A 20,907-nucleotide genomic window follows, 5' to 3' on the forward strand; every position below is an offset into this window, starting at 1 on the left:
ATAAATGCCAAAATCAGTCCCATCCAGTCCGTAGACTCCACAGTAGCCCACTGGCTTCACAGACAAAAGTCCGCATCGGTTACACAATGACGGCCCCCTCCTGCCTCTCTCCTCGTACCTGGATCCATCCTGATATGAACCCCTCACGAAAGAGAGTCGCAGATTGTCATCGCCTCTCACAGTCACGCTGATGACAAATTAGCGGGCCGCGGCGTTGCCATCTCGACAGGAAAAGCAGTAGCAGGGAAATGAAAGGGAATGGTGTTTATTCCCAGAGCTCAACCCCTCTGTCGGCCTGTCACTCTTCCCATGACCCTGAGGGGAGAAACGGAAGGCATCCTGAGCTTCCTTCCTTCCATACCTGTTAAATCATTCATCATCCAACTGCCTGATTATTTTAAAAAGCTAACAAGGCTTTGGTTCACGAGTGTGTTTGTGTGTGTCTGTCTGTGAGTGTGAGAAGGAGAGAGCGTGAGCAAGAGAGAGGCATAGCTGGCGGTGGGATGCACCCCGTGGCTCTTACCACCCCCGCCATCACCCCCATCCCCTCATCCCTCGTACACCCACTTCCCCCAACTCCTCAGTACAACAGTCTTTCGGATCCTACAAAACTTTTAGTGGAGGGGAAACTCCCTCCTCCTCTTTCTTATCCTACTTCTTCTCCTCTGTGCTCTTTGCCTCTTTCCCTCTGTCCTTGGCACGGTTGTGGGTCTGTTTGTGTGTGTTTTCATTTGTGTGCAAGACAAGTGCAGTTTATCATGTGCTTGAATGTTTGTGTGTTTGCCTGTTCTCTCTGCTGTCTGTGTGTTAGTGCTTGTGAAGTAAGTATGTGTGGGTATGTGTGTGTGTGAGTGGTTTGGCCTGCCTGTGAATGGAAGGCTGTGTGCCAGAGGTCGGGGCAGAGGCCCTCTTGGGTTGCCTTGGCCCATAGACAGCATAGCAGCGAGGAAGTGTGTGTGTGTGTGTGTGTGTGTGTGTGTGTGTGTGTGTGTGTGTGTGTGTGTGTGTGATGAGCCACTGGGCATCACCAGGGTTTTGTGGCAATTGGCACTCACTGCCAAGCCTTCCCATTTGCTCTTGTGTTTTCAACACACTAATAAACAAACCTGAGTTATGATAAATTTCAGCATCCACCTATATAAATCCTTTTTATTAAAAAAACTCTTTGTCTATTTTGTTTCCACTTGCTGTTTATTGTTATTATTGTTTCCACAGTCTTTCATGTCGCAGACAACCTTCCATTCTTCATTATGCTCTAAGCTTATTCCACATATTTGCAACCAACTTTTAATACATATGTCATGATTGAGAAATATTGTTCCGGTGTTCCACTTGGAAATTTAGCGTGCCTGTTCCACACACTGTATATACTGTATATACACTGTATATACTTTGCATATACTCCATGTGTCTGATTTAATCTGATGTTTCGACCTGATAGTTAACATTTTGGTACACAGGTTGAATGAGATAGCAGACAATGTCAGGCTCCAAATACAAATATTACACCAAGAACAATCTGGGAACCCATAGGCTTGCAGTCTGGCTATGATTTAGCCCCTGGGGGCAACGGCCAGTGTTTCGAGGAGGTGTAGCCAACGAATATCTGGGCCAAGACTATCACTTCCGTACACTGGTCATTGTTTACAGTTCATTTAACAACTTGAGAGAGGACCATTTAACATTTTGGTTCATCTCTATACAGAGCTATGGGTATATGAATGCAGACAAATAAAAAAAACAGCTAATACAAAGACAAACTGTCGTCAGACAGTAGCTGATGGGTTCCAAGATTGCATTTCAGCCGATGCATACTGCCTCTTTTCTCTTCACACGGACTGTTTGCAACTCTAGGCAACCAAAGCCTGCTCACATGTGATTGGTCAGTACTACTACAAACAGAAACCAGAGTGCTGACGTATTGAAATCTTGTCCTGTTGCGTACAGATTCTGCATTCATATGTGGCTATCTGTTTATAGAGATTTCACCTAGTGTTAATACTTGACATCTTGCTTATTTTGTGCATTAATTGACAATGAAATGAAACACACCAACCCAAGAAGTATTTGTGCAACCTATTGTCCAATTACTTTTGGTCCTCTGTAACTGGGGGAATGTGTATAAAAAGAACTGTATGTACATATCCTTAAATTAAAGCTTAATGTCAACACTTAAACCTCCCAGTTAATGTTTCAAATCCATTGTGCCATCACAAAAATACAAAAAAAGAATCTGTTCAAATATTTAAAAGCAACACACATGTGCACAAGAATATAGGCAATCTAATCTTGTCATGTATGTCGTGCTTCATCATTTGTAAGCAAGGTTTTATCTCTCTGCCATGTCTTCCATGTGGTGTGTGACTGTTCATGAGGCAGTGTCATCAAAACAGATTGCCAGACTTGTACGCCACTGTGTACTGTAGTAATTAGTCCCTAATTCACGGGGGAGTTCAGATTCAAACATATTTATTTCTTTACTCCTTCATCAGGTAATAATGTTCACTCATTTCTGTACTTTTATCATTCATTTGGTGACCAGTAGTAAAGGAGATTCCCCTGCAAAAAAAGCACTTGAATGTGAAAGTGTTTATCATTTTGGTTATAATGTCTAAAATTTTGCTGCAATGTTTGGAGTTAATACTGTTGATTTACTGTAACTGATGGGCCGTATCTTCATACTCCTCTATTGCTGTAACATTCAAGTCAGGTCTCTCATCATAGACAGCATCAGGAATAATAGATACACGGGCATGTTTCTCGGAGGAATTGGGTCTTTGTAGATGGCGTCTTATGCTAATTTCTTCAATAGTTGCATTAGTCATACCAATTAGTATGGTGTCTGCAGGTTTCATTAAAACAAATGCCAGTTAGATAAGCTAATTTCTCACTGGACAAATAATGGTTTCCAAGAAACCCCAGCCTCTACAAAATAATCATCTCATGTCTGTATTAAATAGTAAAAGCTTTCAAATGCTGAGACCTTGAATAACTTAAAACATGGGCAATGAAATTAAGACAACATGGGGCTTTGTCATTACCTACACAGTACTCATGATTTTTTTTGCCAAAGGCCTCAGGAGTCAGTGAATTAACATTTCTGACAGTTGTGACATTAGAGATTAAAAAATCATGCCTTAATGCTAAATTATGCTAAAATCACACTTTGAAAATGGCAGTTTATCTGTTGAGTATTATGCTGGTTTAGCAGCAGTATTTAGCCAAAAAAGAAGTGTGTGCAGAGCCAATCAGGCATCTGCTGCTGTTTCCTCTGCCAGACAAACCACCAAATTTCTTAAAGACTAGAACCTGCTGGTCCGATTTACACTTACCATCGGGACAGCAAATGACATTCTCCTCTACATTAGGTTCTGTATAGGTAAATGTCATCGGTATTGTGGGTTCTGTGGACACACATGGTCCTCCCTGCCCGCCATGAGACCCCAGTAGTGTGACACCCTGACCCACTGCAACCAATCGCACATGCTCTTCTCTGTTTCAGTCTTCAACACCACCAACATGCTGCCACCTTCTTTATTCCTTCCTGCTGTCATGACCTTTCCTCATCTGTCTGCGAGGCACGCCACTGCTCTTTTCTGCCTCTTCTGTTCTGTTTTTTTTTTTTTTTTTTTTTCATGCTGTCCCAGTCTTTTCTCTGCCCTCCATTCACCTCCTCCTCACTCTTTCTTTCGCCTCTGAAACTGACACATGCTCACCTTTGCTGTTTTTCTTCCTTGGTATCTTTTGAGGTGCCTTATATTCATTTATCTCCCCCGTTTCCTCTTCCTCACCCACTTTCTTTGATATCTGAATGCTCTCTGTTTCCCCCGTTCTTCTCTCTGGCTCTTTGTCTCGCTCTCTTTCTTTCCCTGCAGTCTCCTGTGACCTCTCAGACCACCAGGCAGTGTCCTTTGACCCCGGCCAAGATGGTACCGTCTCCCTCTCCCACTCCTTCCAGCCCTGCCCTCCAGACCTCCTCCTCTTCCTCTTCTTCCTCCTCCTCCTCCTGTCCTGCACTCCGCCCAGTGAGATAACCCTCCTTTACTCGCCTGTTTTTCAGTCTTCTGCTTTATGTTTTCTTCCTTTAGCATCCTTGATGAATGATGCCAAAAAATAGTGTCCCAGCTAAGTGTTGGTTTAGAGGTTACATAGTAGGTGGAGAACCAGGGTGGGGCTAAAATGAACAAGACCTTTTTTCTGGAGTTTGTGAATGTCACTGCTTAAAAGACGCAATCATAATTCATTACTGTTGAGGTTTTGAAATATCCTTCAAAGTTACTTCGGAATGTGATCATTAAGTTTTTAGAGATACAATGATGTAAACATAATCGTGTTAGCAAGGTATTTGTTTGCAGAGAAAAATGGAAATAATAACTGATTTCCACCAACTGCAACAAGTATAGCTGCGGGGTATTGCTGCTGCCCTGGCTACTCATCATAACATGATGTGCTGCACACTGGCACTGGTGGAGATAATATTTTAAGTTGAACTCTTCCATTCCTAAGGAACTGAGGCTCTGGGGGATTTGATCAGACCCAGTGTTTCCTATCCAAATATTGAGTATCCATATTGCATCTAGGCCCAGCTGAGATGCAGTGCAGATTTAATTTCCCATATTTGAATTAATCTGAGGAGAAGCTGTGATCTTTGACCGAAAACATGTGGTATACTGTACATTTGTGCTTTAGGATTAAATACCTTTCCCTCTGTGTTTGGGAGATTTCTCATTAAACAAGCACTAACCAGGCAGCTCTTCAGTGCAGATAGAAATGTATTTTAGTTCACACTACACAAAACTACATCACATATGCGGATGTACGTGTGGCCTTGCCCCCATCCATATGTGGCTTGAGTGATGAGACCCTAATGTGTCCTGTATGCATTTTGGGTGCATTCACACCTGTATTTAGAACTGTCCACTTCCGATTGCATCACATAAGATGTATTTTATTGCCAAGTGTGAACAGGCCCTGAGAGATACCAAAGAGGTGATGAGGGCTTTAGAGTGAGAGACTGCTGATGGCACCTCATCTGTTGAGCAAAATCTGTGTTTAGGATGTGAGATATTTTCTATTCATTCATCCCTTCACATAATATTATGAAGAAGTAGACAATAGGTGGCTAATGTTTGGAATTGCCAGTTACAAATCTTGATAGAAAACTTCCCAGATCAGGTAGGTGACTATTAAGAAAATCTCAGATGGCCTCCTGTCTTTCTCAGCCTCTAGCTTGTCACCACCTCCCCTTCCTCCTCCTTGTCTGTTAAGCGATGTCCACCGAAGTCAGGACACCAGATGTGACAGGAGCGCTGTGGCGCCTGCCTCCTGTTCTCTGTGGCCTTGCTGCAAGCGAGGCGTCACGTCCTGTTTATCTCTCTGTCTCTTTCTTGCTCTTCCAGAAGGGCCCCGTGGCGCCGGCCGTGGCTGTGACGGCTCCGCAGCAGACCCCCGTGGTTATGGCCCCCCAGGCCCCGGCTCAGGCTGCCTCCCAGCCAGTGCAGCCTCCGCAGACGGGCATCACCGCGAACCCCGGAGGTCCTGTCGTGTCCCAGGTCCGTTCTCTCTCTGCTGCCCTGCCACCCCCCACCACCCACACTCCACCCTCAAGGGCGCAGGCACTGTCACAGCTGCCAGCAGGCTGGCTGTGTCACAAGCTCAGCCCCGGACCCACAGCCTCACACAGCTGGCCGTACACCAAGAGTCTCACACATGCCCACACACGTTCGCACTCGTATATTCACACAAGTCTATACCAACCCAAGGACATACAGAAGCAGACATAAAGGCACATAAATGCCCGTACACATCCAGGAACACATAGACGTACAGATACAGCCATAGATGCAGGCTCACATGCACATAATTAACACAGAGATACAGAATCACGCGCACAGACTCTTCATATATTCAGGCTACAGTTTGTAGCCACTGGCATTTTGAGTGGACAGGTGCCATGTCTCATTTGGCTACAAAGATGACTGGCCAGCGAGCAATATGCTCTGATTTGTGACTGATGCTTGTCAGCCTCTTTATCACTCCAAGTAATTTCATTCTGTAGTATCTCTGTTAAGTATTAATAAAATACATGCAGCTCAAAAACAAGAGCTCTCCCTCTCTACTCAGGATTTGACCCAGCGCCTTTTTTTTTAACATCAAATACCGATCCGAAATTGGCACTTATCCTAGACTAATAACAAAGGAAGATTATTTCTGTGGAATAAGATCTTTGATCCTAAAGTCTCCGAGACAGTGAGCAATTTGTAGCTCGTGCTGCCAGTTTTTTTTTTTTTTCTGATAATTGTTTTCTTGTCTTCCACAGGAAATGCAAGAGAATGTCAAAAAGTGTAAGAATTTCCTGGCCACGCTCATCAAGCTGGCGTCTCACAACTCTCCGTCCCCTGAGACTTCCAAGAACGTCAAGGCTCTGGTTCAGGACCTGTTGGTGAGCTCCAAAAACAGATAACCAAACACTGGGCTTCATTCGCCAATTTCTCCTTAAGTTTTTTCTTAAATTTGTTCTTGAGAAATATCTTAAGAAAGTCTATGTCTGATCATCACTCATAAACCGCAGATTTGTGTGCACCTGTGTTCTTATAATAATGAATCCCCTTGTCCTTGCAAATTGAGAGCTCCTACCAGTTGATCCTAATTAGCATAGGTAAACCCCATCAATCCCCATAAAAGGGCATGAGACTGCAGGGCTGTGTACACACACAGAAATTGAAAAGATAAGTCAAGAGAATTAGGTCAAGAATGCCCAAACTGAAGTCTAGAGGGGGTGGAGCACCGGACTCCAAACGATAAAAAAAAAATCATCATTATCTCTGAAGTGGAGATACTTCTGCAGGAAGGGGTTGCCAAACAAGTTGTCATATTTAGTAGTGTCAGTAGTCAGTATAAAATAACACAGAAAAAGATGCATGGGATGCTAGTAAATGCTGTATCTGGAGATGGGCGCACAACTGATAAAGTAAAACAGAAAAAAGAGGTTCAATCTTGAATCTTAGACCAAAGAATTGCTGCCAAATAAAAAGGAGAGATGCTGACCACTGGTGGGTGACAGACAATAGACTGTATGATAAAGATGGACGACATGACAGCTCCCCAAAAGTGAAGCCAAAACATCTCAATCTCGTCCTGGAGGCTGGCTGCATTATAGGTCATAAACCTCCACTCCATGTTAGCAGATGGGACACAGGCCAAACTCGAAAATCAAAGTACAACTTAGGTAAATTTTTCCCAAAGATGGTTTCTGTCATTCTAAATAGTTATTTTCATGCTATGTTTAATTGTTCATTTTTTTGATAAGTTTGTTATTAATTAGTTATTTGATGATATAAAAAGGTGGGTTGATGTCAGTTGGTTTGCTCGCGATCAGCGGTGTTGCTTATGATTGGTCAGACAGCGTGAACTTGATACTGTGGAGATCCCAGACTTTGGCTCCGGATTTCGTCACCAGCGCAAGATGGAAGCTGCCTCATTAGGGATATTTTGGCTTCATTTCTGTACAGTGGGGTTAAGTGGAGTCATGTCGTCCATCTTTACATACAGTAATTAGGACAGGCTTTCCCCTTGTCACTCTCTGCAAGTAGATCTGCATGATCCTGGTGGATGCGTCCACTCTTCAGGGCACTATCTCCAACATCTTGCAGCAGCAGTAAATATGCCATTGTGTGAGTAGACCTAGGGGGCAGAAATAGGCCTGTAATGGCATGACCAGTTATTAATTATTGTATGACATGGTGAAAATAATTATTAAACAAAATTATTAATTATAATACTAGCATAGTAATTCACATCCTATAATGTTACACAGCTTTAGAACTGCGAAAAAAACAATAACCAATTGTTTTGCACAAATGTAGATTATGTTGTTACCTAAGAACAAATCTCAAATAAGAAAACATTGGTTAATGTCAGAATCTCTGGGTTTAAGAGGGAAATTTCTTCTTAAGAACAGTTGGTGAATGAAATGTTCTTATGGGCATCATAGAAGTATTGTGCTTTTGTAGTTAAGAAAAGTTTTGGATCCTGTCAGCTCATGTTCATTCACATTTTGCAGCATTTTTCAGCAAAGCAGAAGAGTATTTCAAGAGTCAACCTTGAAGGTCTTGACTTAAGTTAAAGTTGACTCTTGAATGTATTGTTGCATTGAAAATGTTAAACCTGTAGATGGCAGCAAGAAACCCTCCTTGCTCTGTCAGGAAATTTTATCTTATACACAGTTACACATTCATGAGCTGCACCCTGAGGTGACAGGATGGGAGTTGAGTAGCTGATCATCAGCCCCGGTGATGGGATGTCATCTTGTTGTGTCACCATGGTGTGCTCAACTTACTGTTCTGTACTGGGTTCTCTTGTAAACTGGTGTTTGTACTTTACCCTTCATCTGACAGGATGCCAAGATTGAACCGGAGGAGTTCACCAGCCGGCTGCAGACTGAGCTCAAGTCGTCTCCGCAGCCTTACCTGGTGCCCTTTCTCAAGGTGCGGTTCTTGCTTGTAAACCTTTATTAAACCTTCTCTGTAAGTTTGCTCCATCAACTTTTAAAACTGCCTTCGTTACTGACTGTGGCAACAGTCAACAAACTTGCCCTGCAGCTGGTTATCTGAACTGGTGGCTTTAAATGCCCTTTCACTACACTTCTCCAACCCTTATTTCTAAATTTTTCCTAAAACTGGTCTTCTAAATTGTTCTTTTAAACTGGCTACTTAATAATCAATGTGAATATTGCCACATACACCTGCCTCATAAGGTAGTCCTCTTCACTAGGGCCTACATTGACAGAAGACTGGGCCCCTTTGCTCTAAATTGACCCCTAAAATAAAATTGTTTCCTGAACTGCTCCCTTACCTGCCCCTTAAATCCCCTAGCGTGTCTCCTTAAGCTGGTGCTCTCATGTATTTTCCTAAACTGACCCCCTAAAGTAGTCCTTTCCCTGGCACCAAGGCCAGTGATGGCCAGGCTTGACAGTAGAATGATACACACACATACACACACATCCACACACACCCCCCTCTGGCCTGACTTCTGACTGTGTGTGACAGTGGCCCCCGCAGCCGCCCCTGCCAGTAGCCAGCAGGTTTCTCCAGCCAACCGTGATGAGCGTCACATCAAGGCGGCCGACCGCCCAACCCGGCCATAAACACATGTTGTCATGCAATGTTAGGTCGCTTGCGTCAAAAAATCTGCCTGAAATAGTCTGAATGGAGCAACATCAGCTCCTCAGGTCGACTTTGACAGTGGGAAATGGCTAATGGCTATGTTTCATGTACGGCTATACATTTTCATCAAATGAAATTCAGCAGTTTGACTGTAGAAGTAAATGTTCTTAACAACATATATACAGGTATTGTCACATCTCAGCAGGGTGTTTCTTTAGCTGCCATGTGTTGGATAACATTATGCTAAATTAGCCGGTGACCACAGCACTGTTTGTTTGTGCAGCTGTGTGTGGTATTTTCTCATGCATGTCCGTTTTGCTCTCTGACTACAAACTCTGGCCTCTCTCTGCCCGTCAACAGAAGAGCCTCCCGGCCCTGAGGCTGTCTTTGCTGAATAGTCAGCAGTCCCTGACCCAGCCTCCGCAGCAGGGAGTCAAACCAGCACCCGGCGGCCCCCCTCCTGCCATCGTGGCCGGGCCAGCTGTCCGCATACGCCACCCTAACAGCGTCAGCATCACTACGGGTGCCAGCGCGCTGCCCGCTGGGACACTCGGACATGCAGCTGGCATGGTATGTATGGAGCAGAGCAGATGGAACAGACTCCAGTGCAGACACATTGTTTACCTTTACAGTTTATATTGAAATTGAACTGAGGTCCAGTGTCACTTTCAACGATGGTGCTATATGATATATCTGTATGCATACGGTCAATATCTATGCTTATGTAAGGTGTGTGAGGATGGGGAGGTTAAGAGCTACAGAGGTCAGGTAATAAATGTGACAAATATTCACCCACAATATTCCTACATTTAATATACAAGTGCTAATATGTGATGGATGCAGACCTGCGGGGGTTGATGGGTCTTATACAAGGCTGAATTATCAGGCTAGAGAGTGTCACAGTGTCATGGCTGAGAGTCACACAGCCACCAGTGACTTCGAGTCACACCCAGCTCACAGACTCACTGAGGAGTCACACTGAGCAGAAAAAAGGAGTGGTTTTATGTGAGTAGCACGTGGGCTTAGGACAAGATATGCAAAGTGATCTAAACAAGATCAAGTACAATCTAGACAGATCGTAATGCGGACACAGGAAGAACTTTCAAACTCAACACAGAAACATTTTCTTGGACACATATTGTAAACCTGTAAACTATACACACTGTGGAGATGCTCAGTATGACCAAACTGTACCACTGCCTGCTGATCAGAGCAGATGGTGTTCAACCAGGCACCTTGATGATTATTGTTTATTATTATTTTGCCAAGAATTTTACAGCCCATTAGAAGTGTATGGAAGGTGATATATATAAATACAGTAATGCTTATTTATTTGTTATAGGCCAGTAACATTTCTGACTTGCCATTAGTATGATGAAATTATAATACACTAGTTATGATCACCAATTTTTATCATTTACGTTAACTGTTATTTTGACAAAAGTGCTTCAATTATTGAGCTTTTCTAATGCAATAAATTATATTTAATAGTCACATAAAAGCTTCACACATTAGGCCTTTAAGTACACTTTATTAGGATGCTTTCTTAAACAGGTTCAAACCACTATCCTGTGGTTGAAAAACACACTCTGCTTTGGAAGCTTTCATTTCAATGACCCAGGCCTGGATCTGAGTACACTTGACTGCACAGTCCAGTTCGTTTAATTTGTGTGAACACTGTGCACCATGGTTCATTGGCCCATGACCAGGTCCATTTGGAAAGGTGGTCTTGAGTACGGTTCATGTGTACTCGGGTATGGTTCGCATCACATGTGAAAAACAGCTGTACCAAAACATGGAAGTGGAATGCTGTTTAACTTGGATATGGGCACAGCACACACCGATCTCATCCTCTGTACTGCTGATAAAGGAGGAGGGCAGGCAAGAGGGTCGTTTTTGGCATTGTCTCCAAAATATAAACCATAGTAGGCATAATGAGAAGGTCGACTCCTTTACATGGGCTTGGGATCTTGCAATCATCGCTCTTGTCTTATGACAACATAAACAAATGTCACATAGATGATGACACAAGTGTACGTGTGAGTCAATCGTAATCGGGCACGATACCAATCAATTGAATCTAATATGACAACACCCTTAAAGATGGAGTCAGCGATTCTGGAGAAAGTTTCTTAATGTTAGAAGTCAACACCCAAACAAACACACCTGCCTGTCAACCTCCCTCTTGCTCCCACTGCCTTTCTCTTTATATATTCATGGCAATTCTCCTGTCCTATGCACTAACACGAACGCCCGCTGTTGCTGATTGGCTGGAATTGTGTTGTGTGGCTTGGTCCGAGCCACCTTGTTTCCCATCTACAGAGCCAGGGCTGTGTGTAAACACCAGATTTTTTTCCCCAGCACACACACAGAAGAGACAGCGAGCAGATCGTGAGAAGATATTCGATGAATTTGACAAAAAATGGCTGACTGCACCTTTAATACCCTGCTGCATTCAGTGGCATGTCATCTGTCCTGCGTATTATTGATATGCAGTATTGTATAGTGACTCTTACTATAGTTACTTCATTTAATTGATTGATTGATTGATTTGTTTATTTTGTAATCGTTTTTGCTTCACTGTGTTTATATTACTCAGCAGATTGTCACTGAAAATGAAACGCAAGTCAGAAAGAGAAAATTATAGTGACGACACCTTTCAACCAAGGATGATATGATACTGTATCCCAGTTCAAGATGTTTTTGGCCAGCCTTTCCCCTGGCAACTGGACAAGTAGTACCCAAGGTTGTGAGCAGTTCATCCAGGGATAGTGTGGGGATACAGCTGAAGTAAGGCCAGCTAACCTGCAGGGTCCTGCACTGGACACCGACAGCCTCATTCAACTCACAGCAGTATCAAGTTACCATGGGTGTGTGGGTTTACTGTAAATGTGTGTGTGCACACGCACAGTAAAAACGATGTGTTCACACAGAGGAGAGGCAGTCTACGGATGGGTCAAGCGAGGTCAGACTCAAGAGTGGTCTCGTCCAGGCAGAAGGGTGGGCAAGCTAGAGGGTTCTCTCTTTCTTTTATTGCATTTTTTCTCTATCTTTCTCTCACTTTTCCTCCTCCTTCCTTCTTTCCAGCTCATCTCACCATTTTCCTCACTAGTTTTTTTCCCTCTCACTTGCTTTCTCTCTTCTCCTCTTTCCCATCCTCTGCTCCCTCTCCATCTCTTTCCAACAGTTTCTCTCACTGTATCTACCCCCGCATCGCTCTCTCATCTCACTCCCTCCCTCCCTCCCTCTACCCGTTAACCGTTGAAGGGTGAAGCGAGGTAACTAGGTCAGCCCCGGGTCAATTTTAAAGCAATGTGGCGGCCGCAGTCTATGTCCAGAACACGCCTCTGGTCTCTCTCCATCTCTCCCGTTCTCTCTCACGCACACACACATGCATAAAACACCAACATAAGCTATCACACAAAACATTAGTAAATGATCGCCCCTGGCACATCAACAGTCTGAAACCAGACAGCTAGTTGAATTAGGCTAAAAAATACTCTGGTACAACAGTAGTACGGGTAACATTTCTTACATGGAAAATTCTGAAATGTAAGTGTAATAAATGACTTGTAAAGTGTAGCAATTGTAACTTAAAGTCTATAGATTTAGTGATATTTTATTTAATTGATTTTCAAAATGTTATTTTATATATATATATATATATATATATATATATATACTGTTACTGTAGATAGCATGACGTGGTATAGATTTATTACGACTTGTTTTTATTGTAAGATAAAACAGTGTTTCTTTAACACATTTAGGGAAGAAGATCCAATAAAAAGGTCAAATTTAAATTTATCTAAAAACTTTTTTACAGCACGAGTCAAATAAACTTGATGGACCTTAAACCACCTCAGGGCAAATGACATATTTGGTGAATGGACTTGACAAAACTGTGAAGAATGAATAGAGAGTTGCAACTAGGCCACATCTCTACATAGCAGTTTATTCTTCACTGCAACAATGTGTGTTGATGTACAAATGTATAGCCTTAGTACACGTTGAGTTATATATATAAAAACGCAACAGTTATATTTTCGACCCTGTTCCTCAAGTAACATAACTACCACAACTCTTGGGAAGCCAACAAAGCAACCTCACAGGCTCCGATACATGTATGCAGTCATAGATAAGCTGCATTGTATGCGCTGTTTGTGTGCTAGCATGATTGTTTGTGTTGCAAGTTGCATGAGTCCAATGTGTATGGTCTAAGCACACATACAATTTGAAATATTAGTGGAAATACTTTAAACTAACGCCAATGCAGGGACAATTGGCAGACACATCCCGTCTTTAATTCCATTTTTCTGGATTGAATTTAATGGGACATCTGCGTGATTACTGTACAACCAAACCCGTGCTTTACATGTGTTTTACATATTGTACCATAATGCATATATGTTTACATACTTTTTATTCTTCTATTTTCTATTTTTCTCATAATTTCTCTATGATTTTATATCTAAAAGCAGCTGTAACTTGACCCACTTTGCCTCCAGGGATTAATAAAGTATCTATGATTGAGATTTACACAGAATGAACGTGCTCTTACAGCTAATAAAAGAGTTTTATTGAAGAAGGATTGGGCTTTTTTAGGAATTGTAGCACTAACAAAACCACTAGTATGTGAGAAATGCTAGCAGTCATTTAAAATACACTGTATATCATTTTACTAATTATGATAACATGTAACATTTAATATCAAATTTTATATTTACTTGTTTTACTTATTTACTTGTTTTTTACTTTATATTTACTTACTGTTTAAAGGTAGACATAAATAATTTTAAAATGAAGCATGAGCACTGTGCAGTGAGTTCAGTTTCAGTGTCTTCCCTATTAACCTCTGATTCCCAAAGTTTCTACCTGACTTTTTTTTTCTTCCCCTCTTAACTGTGTCGCCAGCTGGCCAGAGGTGTTAGCTATCTGTGCCTGTGCTGAATGTATTTTTCCCCCCTCCCCCCCTTCCCTCCCACACTCACAGGCCCCTGCAGTGGATCTCTGGGAAAAATGGCCTCTGTCTTTTTTCACTAGCTTGAACAGTAATATAGCATGTGTCAGGGAATGGAAAACAAGGCTAAAAAATATGCAGCAAGAAGCAAACTGGTAGGAATGGATGGCTGAGCCCGAGGCTGGGCCTGTGGCTGCTACCAAGGAAGGAAGTGACTCTAATAGCCCAGCACACACACCCCACCCCCTGCTCCTTCTTCTTCTACCACCACTACTTCTCCTTCTTCTAAACTACTTTTTCACTGCGGTCTTGACTTCTCATTGCCTTTGTCTTATCTGGAAATGCCAGCAAATGTAGGTCATGTACAGTGACAGAAATCCATCCTCCTTAAGCATTTACATTGATCTCCACATTCTCAGTACAGTGCGTAGGGGTAGTCATTGTAGAATGCATCATCTTGTTTTCTATTCTGCATCTATCCTGCGTTACTACTGCAGATGTGTTTAATATCCGACAGTAGAATAGTAATCAGTAAACAAAACTCAAGTGGCTCTCTGCCAGTTTGACTGTGGGTCATTTCTTGCAACTAAGTAAGTCTGCAAGGGGAGCAAAAGTTGATTTTTCCCCCAAAACATCCTCTTGGGGATGCCGTAAAAGTGCAGAAGCAGTTCAGCAGCATGCCTTTTCATACTTTTTAATATCCCCTCTCCTTTATGAATTGTTTCGTTCTTTGAAATACTACAGTAAAGTATATAATCTCTGTTTGTTTTTGGTTTCTTTGCTTCCTCAGGGTATCAAGGCAGCAGGCACTGTCAGTGGCCAGGTCCGGATGCCCGTGGTGATCACACAGTCTGTCAGAGCGCAAGGTACGAACATCTGCAGACCTTCTCCCACCACTTTTAAATGAGTATTCTGAATTCAATCACATGTACAATATCTGCCATTTTTATTTCAATCTTTATGTCTCTCTCAAAAAAGGATATCTTAAAATTGGGCAAGACTAAAATTTAGTCAAGGGCAACAAAGACTCAATGCATTTTTGATAGGTTTGAGTTTCAGTTTGCCATCTTTTAAGAAGTCCTCCTCTCAGACACACACTTTTCTTCCGTTTCTGGCCTGCAGTTTTTACTTCTCCCAGTAAGGCTGCGTGCTCGTCCGGGTATTTCAAGATTTTCAAACTCAACTTGACCTTCTGGTTAAATAAAGAGCCAGCGAAACAGGTTAAACAAAGATAGCCATTAGTGAAACCCTAAATGTTCTCTCAGTAGGCTGTAAGATGTGTAAACAGGCAGGAGCCACAGAGAGAACAGGTGTTTTTTTTCTCCTGTCTGGTTATAAAGCCTTCTCAAACATTTGCGCTGCTTACTCACACTGATTCACAAACACTCTTCCCACAGAAGCCCACAAATATCGCCCCAACACCAACCGGGCGTAACGCTCCCCTAAGAGAGCTGTGTGCTCTCAGGTGGTGTGTGTAATGTGTGTTCGTGTTTGTACCTGTTTTTTTGCTCGTGTGTGTGTGTGTGTGTGTGTGCGCGCGATTGGAGGTGCATACAAATTTGATCTGCCCCCTTCCCCAAGATTGCCTGCAGTGAAAGATCTGTAGGTTGTTTTATGCCCATAAATTGGAATGCGGGGATAGTTCTAAAAATACTTTTCTGTGCCTCTTGGCTAGGAACATGCCTGTTAAAATCAAGTTTAAATTCACTCTGGCAGTCCTTGTGCCTCTCTGGAAAACGTGTCTCGGAGCAGGATGCGGTTTAGGAGTGTAAGGAGAGCCGGTGAAGCGCAGTGATATTGACAGAGCGACGCTCTCCGCACCAACCTGGGGAGAGCGACAGTACTGCCTCCCCCCTCCTTTCATCTACCCCTAGGATGGTAGAGACAGTTGAAGGTAGTCGTTAGACAGGAGGATATTTGACACAGATAGAAGGGGACATTTCAATGATGACATTACTCCTTTTCCTGTTTTGTTTAGTGTTTTCTTTTTATCCTCCTTTTCTTAACAGGCACAATGGGGAAGGGAGGCATCATCCAAGCAGGCAAAAGTCCCGTGGGCCTGGCTGTTCAGATCTCTGGGAATCAGAAAAACAAGCTCAACGACCCCGGAGGAGGTTCTTTCAGGTACAACTCTTTCGCTAGGAGACTGACTGCAGACTGCCTGTTGTTCCTGGCTCCCGTCACATGGGGGCAGCATTTCACTAAGATGCCTCCCCATGACTACAGGCTACACTCTCAGCTAAGGCTATGAGTGTTTATCCCAGTTGCCTTCCTGGCCACCTGGCCGCCTGCCTGCCCCGGCTGCCTGGCTGGTTGATCGGTGGTCCTTTTCTCTCTCTCTGCGCCCACCACATAGCAACACGCTGCCAGCCAATAGATCACCCCTTGCTATCGCCCTCCTTGTGTCAGTGTCACAACTCATCGGCAGAATTACAAATGAGCTACATCTTAATTTAGAAATAAGGTAATTGTGTCCAGATGGTTGGAATTTCTGGATGCGGTTCTGAAAATACCTCTTGGTTAAGTCAAACATACGGTATTTAGCCTGCAGCTTTGCTCTCTCTCTCTTTCTCTCCCTCTCTGGTCTCGTCTCTGCTTCAGCTGGGCTTTTGTCTCAAAACATAAAAGGTTCATCGCCCACATGCTGGCCTTTGTGGTTCATGTTTTGTGTGAGTCTTTGCGTATTTGTGTTTGTCCGTGTGTGTGCAGCATATAGTGTGTGTGTATATGTTTGCATGCTTGCCTCTGTTTCTCTCTGTTTGTTTGTGCTTGTGTCCCTGCTTGGGTGCACATGAACATATGTGTATATCCTAAAGATCTGAGAACATTGTTTATGTGTGTGTATCGAATGTGTGTATGCGTGTATTGACAGGAGCAGGGGGGATTTAGGATTGCCCTGGTGTGACCGGGCCGGGGCAAGAAGAGTCTGGGTCACATGGGCCAACGAGTTCATGGTAATGGCTCCCGTCTCCTGAGGGGAAAGGCAGCGCCCGAGGCTCTGATTGATAAACCAATAAATCTTTAGCTGCGTTGGTAATTAAGCTGTCAGGCTCGCTTGTTACTGACGACCTTTTTCCCCCTGCGGTGATCACAGTGGCCCTCCACACACAAACGTACTGGTTTCAACATAAGCCCAATAACTTACAGCACCACTGTCACGGAAGATACATGTCACTGACATTTTGTAGCATATTTTCCTTTTATTCAGGTCAGGTGATAATCTGCCTGCTCTGCATTTATGTTAAATAAGCTACACAATGTTGGTTCCCTAAACAGCATTCTTGCTTCCATCCATGTGTTTATCTCCACATGCAGGTGGTTTGTTTTTTTGCAACAAAGCACTCTTGCTGAACTTCCTTGACTCACATTTTTAAATAAAGTACAAAATGAGGTCACTATCATTATTTTTAGTTTATACTACAAACAGTGTGCTTTAAACTCTTTAGGTTTCAGCTGGACCTTAGTTGGTTGCTGTCATCTAAAACCTCCCAGACTTATTCACTGTTTATTGTTTGCTGTCGTCTTTCTTACCTGAGGATACAAACGTGTTTGGACAGAGGCTGGTGTTACGAGGCGATCCGTCAGACACCGTTGTGTCTTTACACCAGAAACCTGCAACATGGACATAATGACTTGACCTGTGAACAGAGGTGGCCGTTGTGTTTCCTGTAAATCACAGTGGTTAAAACATAGAAGCTAAACTTGCTTTAGAAGTTGTTCAAAGTTACTTAAGATTTTCTTTGGAGTTTGATCAGTTAGTGTACGCAGCGTTCCATTAGCATAATGAGGTCAGCTCAGGTGTGTGTTTTTTTCCTTCATAAAAGTGTATTTGACACACTATAATGAAGTGGGAGGATGGAACATTAAAAAAAAAGTATAAAAGTGAATGCTGAGAAAGAAAAAAAAATCCACTGGGTAAGGCCGGTGTGGTCAGTCAGCATCCCCCAGCCTCTCACCCATCCAGCCTGCACTGTGTTCAGCTGTAGTTGGGGACTGATGTGTGTATGGCTGTCACTCTGAGCCACTGGTCCCAGCGGGCCAGCTGTAGCACAAACACACACATACACACTGCAGGGCTTGTGGGGTTTCCAGTGCAGCTACAGCCTTCTGTGTAAGTGCTTGTGTTGGTGTGTGTGTGTTTGTGTGTGAGTGTGGGTGTGTGTGTGTGTGTGTGTGTGTGTAGTTTACAGTACAGAGTGAAAGCAGCTGTCTCTGTGCCCCCCTCCTCCCCTCCTCATCTCTCTGTAAACACTCGACATCCGCTGTAATCACAGGCGAGCCAGCCGAGGCCCTCAGCCCTCTGCCAACCTCCGAGCTCAGCCTCAGCCCCTCAAATCCAACCCTGTCCTACACGGTGGACACACATCCGTGCGCATAAACACACAAGCACCCGCACTGGAAAAGACGCACACAGATACACATAATGAACAAAAGTTTTTGTTCACCAGTCACTGATGCCAGCGGATTTAAAAGTCCACCAGCCCTTTTCCATCATTTACCCGTAAAGTGAGTTCATTCTGCCTTTGTGGTTACATCCTTTGTTGCTCTGTAAATTGCTATGTGATGTGCCTATTTTGCAAAAAAAAAAGCTTTACAAATAAATTTGACTCAATTAGAACTTAAAAGTGACCTCCCAAAAATTGTTGATGCAGAGACTTGGAAACACAGCGGCCACAAGATTAGATTAAGTGCTGTGCCACTATGAAGTTTCTCTAAAAAAAAAAAAAAAATCATGGAGAAAATGGTGGAACTCCAAAACACTTTAACAAAAATTAGGAAAGTCTGGAATGCTAATTTGTTTTTATTGACACCCACATCAAACCAAGGTATTTTGGCGTTCACCTTCATCAGAACATCATCTTCATTACACTCAGCTGGGTTGCTTGTGAATAATTGCAGCTTGAATGTGGGTGGTCTGTTGAATTAATAACAGTTACTTGTTAAACATCTAGCCGGGTTTATTGGCCTCTCTTGTGCCACCAGTGCTGTCATACACTGGATCATGGAAACATATCCCATCAGCTGCCCAGTGAAACCCTGGCGGCTCCCAGTAGTCCATGTCTCTCAGTGTGGGCGCAACCAGCCTGCATGGCCTGAGTGTTAGTCACAGGGATCAATCAGGGCCCCCCGCCTTAGCACAGGGACCTTTATCCATGGGGGGGGGGGGGGGGGCGCTGGTGTGATGATGGAGGGGGTGCGCAGGAGATGTGGATGCGCCCCCCATCAAATCCACACACTCAAACACACAACCTCTAAATGGCAACGCAATCCTCTCACCACCACCTATGGCATGCCCTCTCTGAAACACAAGCTTGATATGGAAACGACATGCATATGTATTCATGTGACCGCAGGCTCCATGTCCTCGAGCCAACCCAAACCAATAACGGAGAGGCTGCTCTTTAGCTTCTGTGGAAGCTAATTACATCTCTGCTTTATTAGCAGCAGAGGTGTAGTCGGGAATATTTTGCATTTCATATCTCATTCCCTCCTTTTAATGTCAGACCTGTCTTTGGCATTCTCATTTGATTTGGACCTGACTGATCCTAAATAGCCAGAATCAGACCATCCAAGAAAAAGACACATAATACACTCAGAATATAACAAGTGTTCTTGGATACCGTTTATGCTTTTTGTACCACCTTAATCACTCTGCCCTGTATTACTGCTGACATTTTCTGAATGCTGCCTAATAGACTGAATGTAGATTTGTGCATCAACACTACTTACTCTTGTACTGTAAATTCTGCCTGGTGGAAATTAAGAATGTCTAATTTCATCTTAGATATTGAGCTAAATTGTAGCACAACAGAGAAAGGAAAAAGAAGACTACTTCTATGGCTTTATGTAGTTTATTCCCTATTTCATTGGGGTTATTTGTATATGAACCGATCACTAGAGGCCACTGGACAAAATTATAAATTCACTTTAATGTTGTATTATAGGTATACATAAGCATATGATGCGCTCAATTTAAAGCCGATGGCCCACGACTGGTGCCAAGTGTGGCCCGCCGACCATTTGCTAATTCGCATTAAAAAATAAACTGATTCACACTGGGATGTTTTTTTTTTTAACTTTGAATGTAAATAAGGTGCCACAGTGCATAGAAAATATAATAATAGAGCTTGTTTAAAAAAGGGCCAGGGAAGGGTCCTCTGGGCCCCCTGACAGAGGTCTTAGCTAAATATTTTTATATTCATTATTGATATTTGTTTATTAACTGGCCTCTGGTCTCCTGTTATTTTACTAAAGTGGCACCTGGTCAAGGCAAGTTGAGTATCCCTGTGCTAAATAGACTGATAACATATCACAGTTTGTACAGTATTACCTAAGCCAGTCTGCTGCACTTGTTAACACTCATCATAGTCTTAAGTCTGTCTTTCTCATAAAAAATAAGATATTAAATGTTTGAGCTACCAAGATTTCCATACTTCAGATTTCACAACCCCTGAGGTAAATAATCTGTTCAACCAGGTTATATCTGACAGAAAATATGAATAGCAACTTAGATATTTAAACATTATTTTATTGGCATTTTCCCTTTTATTGATAGTACAGATAGACAGGAAAGGTGGAAGAGCAAGGAGGGATGATACGCAGCATAGGGCCTCAGGTCGGAATCGAACCCTGGCCGCTGCAGAAGCCTGGGGCGCACTCTCTACCAGGTCAGCTGGAGGTCACCCTGCAACTGAGACATTTACATGTGTATCGATAGTATGCAGATCATGTCTAATTGATGTAAATATCACATGCCCCATTTTACCAAGGTAATCTAATATA

General features: G+C 43.0%; 1 protein-coding gene across 2 annotated transcripts in view; it reads left to right on the plus strand.

Moving 5' to 3' along the window:
• The window catches only part of LOC126390101 (transcription initiation factor TFIID subunit 4-like), a 97,070-nt gene that overhangs the window by 9,889 nt on the left and 66,274 nt on the right, over positions 1 to 20,907 (plus strand). The window contains exons 3-9 of one of the 2 annotated variants that reach the window (XM_050044233.1): positions 3,876 to 4,025; positions 5,400 to 5,552; positions 6,320 to 6,442; positions 8,397 to 8,486; positions 9,525 to 9,734; positions 14,915 to 14,990; positions 16,134 to 16,248. In XM_050044233.1, the coding sequence (XP_049900190.1) occupies positions 3,876 to 4,025; positions 5,400 to 5,552; positions 6,320 to 6,442; positions 8,397 to 8,486; positions 9,525 to 9,734; positions 14,915 to 14,990; positions 16,134 to 16,248 (917 nt within the window). The remainder of the gene's footprint in view (positions 1 to 3,875; positions 4,026 to 5,399; positions 5,553 to 6,319; positions 6,443 to 8,396; positions 8,487 to 9,524; positions 9,735 to 14,914; positions 14,991 to 16,133; positions 16,249 to 20,907) is intronic. The other variant, XM_050044242.1, reaches the window with a different exon arrangement.

Source organism: Epinephelus moara, chromosome 1 (assembly GCF_006386435.1).
Source record: "Epinephelus moara isolate mb chromosome 1, YSFRI_EMoa_1.0, whole genome shotgun sequence".
Classification (NCBI taxonomy): domain Eukaryota; kingdom Metazoa; phylum Chordata; class Actinopteri; order Perciformes; family Serranidae; genus Epinephelus; species Epinephelus moara.